Source organism: Staurois parvus, unplaced genomic scaffold (genome assembly GCF_062004578.1).
Source record: "Staurois parvus isolate SC_StPar_1 unplaced genomic scaffold, SC_StPar_1.0 ptg000818l, whole genome shotgun sequence".
NCBI lineage: Eukaryota > Metazoa > Chordata > Amphibia > Anura > Ranidae > Staurois > Staurois parvus.
In genome coordinates this window covers 6,857,792-6,868,921 of record NW_028318614.1, presented here as the reverse complement: position 1 = coordinate 6,868,921, position 11,130 = coordinate 6,857,792, and the positions used below count along the sequence as shown (strand labels likewise).

Sequence of the window (11,130 nt, the reverse complement as noted above, 5' to 3'; positions counted from 1 at the left end):
TATGGTGGTATGATGGTAGTGTTCTATCCTGAGGGTACACTAGCACCCTAAAAGTCCCACACACTTTTCTGTTTTTTGTTGGGACTCTTGGACAGATACACACATTTGTTTTGTTGTATGTGTTTTTATGCTGTTTGTTGTTATGTGTCCATGCACACTGTTTTCGGCTATTAGCGTTTTCTGAGCTTCAAGTTCTAGGAGCAGAAAAAAAATTGTTTTTTACCACACTGTTATGTCTTTATTGACTGATTTTGTGTATTTTATAGAAAACATATATTGTTTTGGAGCTTTTAGGTTTAACAGCGAAAGAGTTAAAGGAGAACATGTTTCTTCCGGGCAATTTAATTTTGTAACACTTTCTTGATTGTGAAAAGTGCCTGAAACTGGATGCTCACTAGTCAGTATCTGAAAAAAAAAAAGGAAAAAGAAAATAGGAATTTCACTTTGAACTTTTGCAATATCCTCTACTTCGCACCATATAAAACCTCCCTGAAACTTTCCGGTGTAGTTTCATCAGGTTCCAAGTGATCATCTATACCTTTTCATACAGAATGGATACTGAGAAGCCATCTAGTTCTCTTAACCCCGGAGAAGAAATGCATAACAGTCAAATTAACTACGGCTATCAACCACATAAAGGAGAAGTGCCAGCCTACAATGCCCCTGCTTATTACCCTCCAACATCTACTGTGGTGACCATCATTCAAGACAATTCTGTGATCAAAGATCACATCATATGGTCCATCTTCAGCACTCTGTACATGAATTGCTGCTGCTTGGGGTTTGCTGCTCTCGTGTTCTCTGTGAAGGTATGACACTAGGTTCATAATGACAGTGAGAATGGTACATTATTTGGAATCACTTGGCATTTTATGGTATTATCATCAAACAACTCATTCAGAGTTTCGACAGAAATAGAATGTCAATTACTTTTAAAGGTGTCAGTGGCAAACTGAAACTACTATAGCCACATGCTGTATGCATCTATTCGATATCTATTGCAAAATCAGTGCAGCCAGGCTGGCCCTGGGCCCCATTTCTTGCAGTTGCATCCTTTCCACCAGCTGTGTTTTTTTTTCATCATGTTTTCCTGGGGTCTTTGGTCTGGTCATGTGCATCCACAAGGGATATGTCTATGATGCCCTGGGCTCACGAGTAGGCTGAATGATGTTGGGGGCCACTCTGCCCAAAAGAGGATTGGAATTGAATCACAGAGCATGGATTCTGCAGGGTGCACTTACAGAGTAAATATTGCCTTAGGAGCCCATTTTTTACAGCAGGCAGTATTTTTAATTTTTGTAAAGCCATAGTTGAGCTTTAAGACATTATCTTCTGAATGACAGAGGGGGCTATTCAGTGATGTCTGGGAAAAATAGAAAAAAACATATTCAGAACAGCTCTACATTAAAAGTATTTTTCCCCATGTCTCTTATAAAAAGCTAAAGATATAGAAAAATACTTGTTGACTTGGTAGCAACCCAGCGAGCTTCTAACTTCTTGTGGAGGGCATCTGTGTGCATGCACTCCTGAGCTGGGCTGTGTGTGTTCATAGACACACACACAGCAGCAGCAAGCCAATCCCCCCTACTGCCTCCTCACAGAAGAGTGCGAGCAGCAGGAGCCTATTGCTCCATCTGCTCTCATTGTCTCCTGTGAGACCAGGAAGAGAGGAAGGTAGTGCTGCAGGCGGGACAGAGCTGGATTGCTGAGAGGTGTCAGGTAAGTGTATATGGTTGGGGTAGCAGTTACTGGGGAATTTTTTACCTTAATGCAGGGAATGCACTAAGGTAACAAAACTTTTTAGAGTTTAGAACCACTCTAATAAAAGTTGTTTAGATTTTTATTCCAATATCCATAGATACTCATTCTGAAAATTCTTTCTTGCCAAAAATAGTCAACTAAGTTTGTTTGAAAGCCCTTAAAATTTCATCCAGACCTGCTACTTGAAGAGAATCCAAAACATATTAACCTCCCTGGTGGTATGATCATGTCAGGAATTTTGTGCTGAAAGCGGTACCATTTTTTTGCATGGAAATGTGTAGTTTTTAATTGTAGGCTGTAATTTTTAGGAATAACTCACTGAAATCTATCTGAAAAAGAGTCTATTAAACATTCCGGATATGATAAAACTTGAAACACGAAATCATAAATTATAATTTAATAAATAATCATAAAAAATAATAATATAATAATAATAAATTTAATTCAATAATATAATCAAACCAAAAACACTGAAATTTGAAATACAGAGGCAAATTCGCACATCGCTGAGCAAAGTCGCAAAATCGTTTTCAGTGTCTGATGACGAATTTCCCCACAAATCATTATCACTCAATTCTGCAAGTGGTTCTGATTTACTATCGCTGTTCTAAAACCGCTTTTGACGTAAAGCGATGCTTTTTGGCCGCCATGGACTTTTCTAAGTTTCCAGGCAGAAAGAACAGTCAAAATGCAGGCAGGGCACAGGACAAAGCAGTGGGGACAAAATGTATGTGAAATGCAGTGAAACAGCAATGACAGCAAAAATGTCATTTTTTAAAAATTTCAAATTTCCCGCCGGTTCCGCCGCCCGAACGTTCCGACGTCACAGGGACCGGAACACAGAAGCCAGATGCCGGCATCCGCCGGAGGAGATGGACGGGGACACTGCAGGGGACCCATCGTGGGAGCGAAGGACAAGGTAAGTGCTGCAGGGACCCCCAGAGAACGCTGCATGGTAAGCCCGAGTGTAGCTCGGGGTTACCGTTCTTGGTATAGAAATTCTACCCCGAGCTACACTCGGGAACACCGCCAAGGAGGTTAAACAGGTTTCATTACAATATGTATACCCATATGGAAGAAAAATATATTTGAAATATATGTTAAAAATATTATTCCCAAATATATTGACATATAATTGAAATGTTACAATTTTGGCTATATTCAATATATTTCTATATATATATATATATATACAGTTGTGGCCAAAATTATTCAACCCCCACTGAAATTGAGTGTTTTGGCCAGTTTGACATTGCTTTTGATCATTCAGTCATCTTGCTTACATTTACATTAAAGAGGCACTTGTAGGTCAGACAAATATAACATAACAGTTATAATGAAATAACCACAAATGTCTTTTCTGTGCTCACAGCATTATCAGTTTTATTCAACCCCCAAGTGACATTCAATCTTAGTACTTAGTACAGCATCCTTTTACAGTTATAACAGCTTTTAAACGTGAAGCATAGCTTGACACAAGTGTCTTGCAGCGATCTACGGGTATCTTCGCCCATTCTTCATGGGCAAAGGCCTCCAGTTCAGTCACATTCTTAGGCTTGCGCACTGCAACTGCTTTCTTTAAGTCCCACCAGAGGTTCTCAATCGGATTTAAGTCTGGTGACTGCGATGGCCACTCCAAAATGTTCCAGCCTTTCCTCTGCAACCATGCTCTAGTGGACTTGGAGGTATGCTTGGGATCATTGTCCTGTTGAAAGGTCCAACGTCTCCCAAGCCTCAGGTGTGTGACGGACTGCATCACGTTTCCATCCAATATCTCCTGGTACTGAAGAGAATTCATGGTACCTTGCACACGCTGAAGCTTCCCTGTACCTGCAGAAGCAAAACAGCCCCAAAGCATGATTGACCCTCCACCATGCTTCACAGTAGGCAAGGTGTTCTTTTCATCATAGGCCTTGTTCTTCCTCCTCCAAACATAGCGTTGATCCATGGGCCCAAACAGTTCTAATTTTGTTTCATCAGTCCACAGAACACTATCCCACAACTTTTGTGGTTTGTCCACATGGCTTTTGGCATACTGCAGTCGACTCTTCTTATTCTTTGGAGACAGCAAGGGGGTACGCCTGGGAGTTCTGGCACGGAGGCCTTCATTACGCAGTGTGCGTCTTATTGTCTGGGCTGAAACTTCTGTACCCACATCTGACAAATCTTTTCTCAGTTCCTCAGCAGTCACACGGGGACTTCTCTCCACTCTACGCTTCAGGTAGCGCACAGCAGTCGAAGTCAGCATCTTCTTTCTGCCACGACCAGGTAGCGTTTCAACAGTGCCCTTTGCCTTGAATTTGCGAATGATGCTTCCTAAGGTGTCTCTTGGTATGTTTAACATCTTTGCAATCTTCTTATAGCCATTGCCCTTCCTGTGAAGAGAAATCACCTCTTCTCTTGTCTTCCTGGACCATTCTCTTGCCTTCACCATGTTTGTAACCACACCAGTAAATGTCTAGAAGGAGCTGAGTATCACAGTCATTTTAAAGCTGCCTAATTGGTGCTTATTATGCTTGATTGCTGCTCGGTGACATCCACAGGTGTTTTCAATACCTGATGGAAAGCACCTGTATGAACCTCTGTTCTTCAGAGTGGTAGTCTTTAAGGGGTTGAATAATTGTGGCAATGAAGAAACCACATAAGAACCATTTACTACTGTATTACATAAACAATTGATGTCATTTTAGTTGCATTTGGGTAGTTACAACGTCCTTGTAGGATTTGATTCTGAATACAATTCCAAATGTACACTATAGTCCCTAAACCCCTTTACAGCATTGGGGGTTGAATAATTTTGGCCACAACTGTATACTGTATATATATATATATATATACACACACACAAACAACGTATGTTGAAATGCATTTCTATTACAAAATATATGAAAAATATTTTTAAAAATACATTTCAAATACACTGTGTGTCTTTAAAAATACAGTACAAATCTCTGGAATGCATTTATAGATATATGTAAAAATATATGTTAAAATTACTTTTTTTATATGTTAAAAAAATATGAAGAATATATTTTAAAAAATATATTTTTAAAAATATTTTTCATATATTTTGTAATAAAAACATATTTCAACATACAGTATATATATATATATTTATTGAAATATATTTTTAAATATATTGTAGCATTTCAAATATATGTCAATGTATTTGGGAAGAATACTTTTAAAACATATTTCAAATATATTTTTCTTCCATGTGGGTAATTTCTTTCTATTGAAAACCACATTTACAGTTTGTTTTACATTTTCAGTCCTGCTTCTTCGAATTTTCTTGTCACTGTTGTTGAAAAAAAAAAGAACGCTGATTTGACTCTATTAACCATTAGAAAATTGAATGAATGTTTTGAAAATGCGAACAAAATTCTACTGATTTATGGCCAGCTTTAGAAATCAATACAAAAATCAATCAAACGGTATACTGTATGTACATTGGTATTGTAAATAATGACAAAATAAGTTATTGCGAAATCAATAGGAATTATGCCCTATTGCTGGTGTCAGTGGGAGGAATAGTACCCCATTGGTGTCAGTGGAGGGAATAGTATCCCATTTTTGTTGTCAGTAGAAGGAATTATGCCCCATTGTTGGTGTCAGTGGGAGGAATAGTACCCCATTATTGGTGTTCAGTGGAGGGAATAGTACCCCATTGTTGGTGTCAGTGGAGGGAATTATGCCCCATTGTTGGTGTTAGTGGAAGGAATAATGCCTCAAGGGCTGGATAAAGGCAAGCAAAGGGCCCCATCTGGCCCCAGGGCCGCAGTTTGGAGACCACTACTTTGGAGACAACAGTTATTGAATGTCTGTGGATACTTCTAAGAAGTGCTGCTCGACATCTATAAATTTAGGTTCATCATTATACAAGCCTATATTTATTTAGCACCCTCTGAGAACCTCACCTCTAGTAACCCATTGCATGTGTACATTTATTACTTGTTACCCCTTAAAATGACACTGTCGCCATGGTTAAAAAAATACGACAGAATAATATTCTAATAAAATAAATGAAATCATTCAATATTTATAAAGTTCAATAATTATAAATACGAATGATTTAAGGAGGAGCAGATCTCTTTATTGTCTATATGCAGACATGGTTCCAACATCCCTTGTTAATGCAACACATACCAAACTAAAGTGTGGAACTATCCACAAACCAGAATGCTTTTTTGAAGATAAAAAAAAACTTTTTTTATTATTTATTTATTACAGGTACCTATATAGCGCTGTCAATTTACGCAGCGCTTTACATATATATTGTACATTCACATCAGTCCCTAACCCTCAAGGTGCGTACAATGTAAGGTCCCTAACTTACATTCATACATACACATACTAGGGACAATTTACACAGGATCCAATTAACATACCAGCATGTCTTTGGAGTGTGGGAGGAAACTGGAGTACCCAGAGGAAACCCACACAGGCACAGGGAGAACATGTAAACTCCAGGCAGGTGGTGCCGTGGTTGGGACATATAGTTTAAAATTATAAAGGCTAAATATACAGTATACAATCAGTATTTTTCTTGCCCATACAAAGACATAGATACATGAACAGTTTCTGTAACTACTCTTGGAGCATTGGATAGGGCATTCCCCACTTGGTGCTGTTATTCTTCTGATAGCCACTTGTCACATACCTGGTAGAGGACAAGCTGATGAGAGGGCTTCCCTTACACCTCCTGTCTAATACCCCCTGAAGTTTTTGACAAGGTGAGGATTGCCACGAGTGCTTGGGGTAGGTCCTGCCCTTTCTTCCCCCTCCTCCATTCATAGATGCTATACTATGGATCAGGGGTGGACTGACAACTCATGGGGCCCCCAGGCAATAGGGGATCATGGGGCCCCAGTGTCCTTGCCCAAACTCAAAAAAGCCTATGAAAAAGGTACCAGGGGCATCTCATGGGGCTCCCTACTGACCCTGGGCCCCCGGGCAGTGCCCGAATTTCCAAATGGTCAGTCCGCTCCTGCTATGGAATGTATGATGGCTGTGGATGTACTGCAGCGTCTCTGCATTCCCCTGCTGATGCCAATGAAAGGTGGCCAGATTCAATGGGTCTGGGTGAGCTGCAGCTTGGACCCAACAGTATATTGCATAGTCCGGCTATAAGTTCTCCCCGATATATACTACTTTGGGAGAATCCTAACATTACATCTGCTTTATATTTAGCACCATTTACTGTATAGGGGACTTACAAACTTGTACTACTCTCTGGATGAGACTACTTGCCACAACTGATTGGACATGTTGGAGTCAGGGGCGGACTGACAACTTATGAGGCCCCTGGGCAATAGGGGATCATGGGGCCCCTGTGTCCTTGCCCAAACTCAAAAAAACCTATGAAAAAAGTACCAGAGGCATCTCATGGGGCCCCCTACTGACCCCGGGCCCTCGGGCAGTGCCCGAGTTTCCAAATGGTCAGTCCGCCCCTGGTTGGAGTGTATCAGCCATTAGACTGTAATGAGTCAACATTACCCCGTTCTACCACTACTGGGTACTAGGTTACCTTTTGGCTGAGATCCAATTGGACACTGCCTGGCACTGGAGCAATATATGATTCTCTGATCACCCATCTGTCTGGTGGATTTCTACTCAGTCCCATTACCCCCAATTCACATATATGTGGCCGAACAGGCCGTGTCTTGCACAGGCATGAGAGCCCATTCTTTTGAATGGACTCCCATGCCCGTGACACACAGGGAAGAAGTCCCTGCACTTCTTTGGAAAACACAGCCCGCACGGGAACCTCGGTTCCCAGTATAGTTGCGTTCGCCAATGCGGGCGCCGTGCCATTAGAAAATGGCACCCGCCCGCGTGTCTGTATTTCTCTGTGTGGGTGATGCAGCTGCGCGGATTTTCGTGCAGCAGCACCACCCGCACAGATGTGAACCTAGGGTTAATCAGGCTGCCTCCACCTAGTCCCTACAAGACACATTCTGTGTTTATTAGAGCCAGTGTGCAGTGTGAGATACTGTATGTGTGATGTGTGGGCTGGCTGTGCAGCCAAATCAACATTGTCTTTTTTTTATGTGTTGTGGTGGTTAGTGGTTTTTAGGTTTTTCAGTGCAATTTTGTATTTTGATACTTTTCAAGAAAGCCTTATACTGCATATACCACACGGTCCAATTGATAACTTCCTTTCAGGCATTTCTCAGCCCATGTTGTATTGGGGTAAAGGGGCAGGCAAAGCTGGGTACCTATCACAGCTCCATCACATCTACAGTTGTGTTCAAAATAATAGCAGTGTGTTGAAAAAAGGGAATAAAGCTCAAAATCCTTCTAATAGCTTTTATTTCCATACACACAAATGCATTGGGAACACTACACATTCTATTCCAAATCAAAACATGAAGAAAAATATATCAAATTTGTGTTGTTCCTCTAACAAATTGAAGAAAAGTGAATATTAGACTGTTCAAAAAAAAAGCAGTGTTTGTATTCTTCCTTACAAACTCAAACATTCACTTATAAACTGAAAAATGTTTGAAGATTTTGCTTTCCTTTGAATCACTTAATGAATATTTAGTTGTATAAGCACTGTTTCTGAGAACTGCTGTACATCTGTGTTGCATGGAGTCAACCAACTTCTGGCACCTGTGAACAGGTATTCCAGCCCAGGATGATTGGACTACATTCCACAGTTCTTCTCTATTTCTTGGTTTTGCCTCAGAAACTGCATTTTTGATGTCACCCCACAAGTTTTCTGTTGGATTAAGATTCGGGGATTGGGCTGGCCACTCCATACTGTCAATCTTGTTGGTCTGGAACCAAGATGTTGCACGTTTACTGGAGTGTTTGGGGTCATTGTCTTGTTGGAACACCCATTTCAAGGGCATTTCCTCTTCAGCATAAGGCAGCATGACCTCTTCAAGTATTCTGATGTATTCAAACGGATCCATGATCCCTGGTATGAGATAAATAGGCCCAACACCGTAGTATGAGAAACATCCCCATATCATGATGCTTGCGCAACCATGCTTCACTGTCTTCACAGTGTACTGTGGCTTGAATTCAGTGTTTGGGGGTCGTCTGACAAACTGTCTCCGGCCACTAGACCCAAAAAGAACAATCGTACTTTCATCAGTCCACAAAATATTGCGTCATTTCTCTTTAGGCCAGTCAATGTGCTCTTTGGCAAATTGTAACCTCTTCAGCACATGTCTTCTTTTCAACAGTGGGACTTTGCAGGGGCTTCTTGCAGATAGCTTGGCTTCACATAGGCGTCTTCTAATTGTAACAGTACTCACAGGCAGAAGCAGACTGACAACTCATGGGGCCCCCGGGCAATAGGGGATTATGGGGCCTCTGTGTCTTTGCCCAAACTCAAAAAAGCATATGAAAAAGGTACCAGGGGCATCTCGTGGGGCCCCCTACTGACCCCGGGCCCTTTGGCAGTGCCCGAGTTTCCAAATGGTCAGTCTGCCCCTGCTCACAGGTAACTTTAGACCTTCTTTGATCTTCCTGGAGCTGATTGTTGGCTGAGTCCTTGCCATTTTGGCTATTCTTCTATTTGAATGGTAGTTTTTTGCTTTCTTCCACATCTTTCAGGTTTTGGTTGCCATTTTAAAGCATTTGCGATCATTTTAGCTGAGCAGCCTATCAATTTCTGCACTTCTTTATATGTTTTCCCTTTCTCCAATCAACTTTTTAATCAAGGTACGCTGTTCTTCTGAACAATGTCTGGAACGACCCATTTTCCTCAGAATTTCAGAGAGAAATGCAAATGCTCTGTAACCAGCATGTACAACATTTGCTGCCTTCCTTCCTTAAATAAGGGCAATAATTGCCACCTGTTTTTCAAAGAATGAATGACCTCACTAATAGAACTCCACACTGCTATTATTTTGAACATGCCCCTTTCAATTAGTGATTCAATGACACAGAATCAGCAGCATGCATGTCATGACTGTTGGGTCTGTTGGATTTCTATTACTCTACTACACCTGCTAGTAAATTATTTGCCATGTAGAAATATCATTTCTACCAAAAACAGTGATTGATCAGGTTAGTGATGTCTGACTGCTATTATTTTGAACACAATTGTATTAACTACTGCTGCACCACAAGATTAGAGGAGGAAGATTTCAAGGAAAGCAGGAGCTAGCAGCAAAGGACCCATCAGATTAGTACTGTCCCTTGTGCTGATTTTTGTTTGAACACATGCTTAGGCTTTAAGGGTGTGTTAAAATCTGAGCCAACTCTAATCTGTCTTTCATTTTTTTCCTTCTACAGTCCAGAGATCAGAAGTTGCTGGGAAACAGGGTTGGTGCGAAGAGTTACAGTGACACCGCCCGTAACCTGAACATCACCACTACTACTATAGCCACACTATGGTTTATTCTAATGATCATCTTATTTGCATCTGGAATCTTGACTTTCCGCTCCTATAACACACATACATAATACTGAGCTGTTCCTGAAGATGTAATCCCCATGCTTTCTATTAACTCTATGTACCTTTTTATTACTTTCAAAATAAAAGTGTGATTGCCTAAAAGCTGCTGGTTTTTTTGTACCGAGGGTGTGGTATTCAGCTTGTTGCTGTCAATTAAAGGCTATAATAATCTCATATCTCCCAGTATCACTGCACATTAGCTCCTCAATCTGGCCACTTGCCATGGTAGTCAGTTACATGAAGCTTTTTCTGAATTATGTTACTTATGCAGCAGCAGTGGCGTCCCGAGGGCAGGTGCGGGGGGTACGCGCCACAACGGGTGACACCTACCGCAAGGGGTGACACCGGACCCGCTCCACAAAAGATAAGTTGTAAAGCAAGCCAACGATCCCCACAGAAAGGATCCGATCCATCCTGCGGGGATCGTTGGCTTTCTTTACAACTTACCTTTTCGTGGAGTGGGTCTGGTGTCACCCCGTATAGGTTGCATGCCGACAATCCCCGCAGGATGGTTCGGTTCTGCGGATTGAGCATAGTGGATCGGAGTCGGAGAGGGTGTCACCAACTGTTATTGCACTGCGTGACACCAACCCTAGGGACACCCATGTGCAGCAGTACCCCGTAGGAGGCAGAAGTTAGATAGGTCCCTTGGGTCTTTTCCCATATTCTGTCCTGCAGCTAGGCACACAAACACAGTCACCATTTGGCTCAGTAAACAGGCCAGTGGTGTTCTTTTTGGGGTTTATATTTTGGGGGTAACCTTGATAGGGATTGGGGAAAAAGTGGGATTCTCCAAAAAGAACTGTGTACAACGAAGGACACTTTAGGCACAGCCCTTGTAGAGGCCTACCCCTTTTAGGAGGGTGCTACACTAGGAGGGTGCTACACTTATAGTATTTGAAGCTGGGTTCAGAGGTAAGAATTTTGCCAAAAAAAGACCACTTGACCCCTGA

At 41.5% G+C, this 11,130-nt stretch overlaps 1 protein-coding gene across 1 annotated transcript; it reads left to right on the top strand.

The window, feature by feature from the left end:
- The first annotated feature begins 442 nt into the window (after nt 1-442).
- LOC149444021 (dispanin subfamily A member 2b-like) lies at nt 443-10,279 on the top strand. The gene is made up of 2 exons (XM_089654986.1): nt 443-809; nt 10,015-10,279. Exons 1-2 carry the CDS (start codon nt 552-554, stop codon nt 10,183-10,185), a joined length of 429 nt encoding a protein of 142 aa, XP_089511112.1. The 5' UTR covers nt 443-551; the 3' UTR covers nt 10,186-10,279.
- The last annotated feature ends 851 nt before the right edge of the window (nt 10,280-11,130 follow it).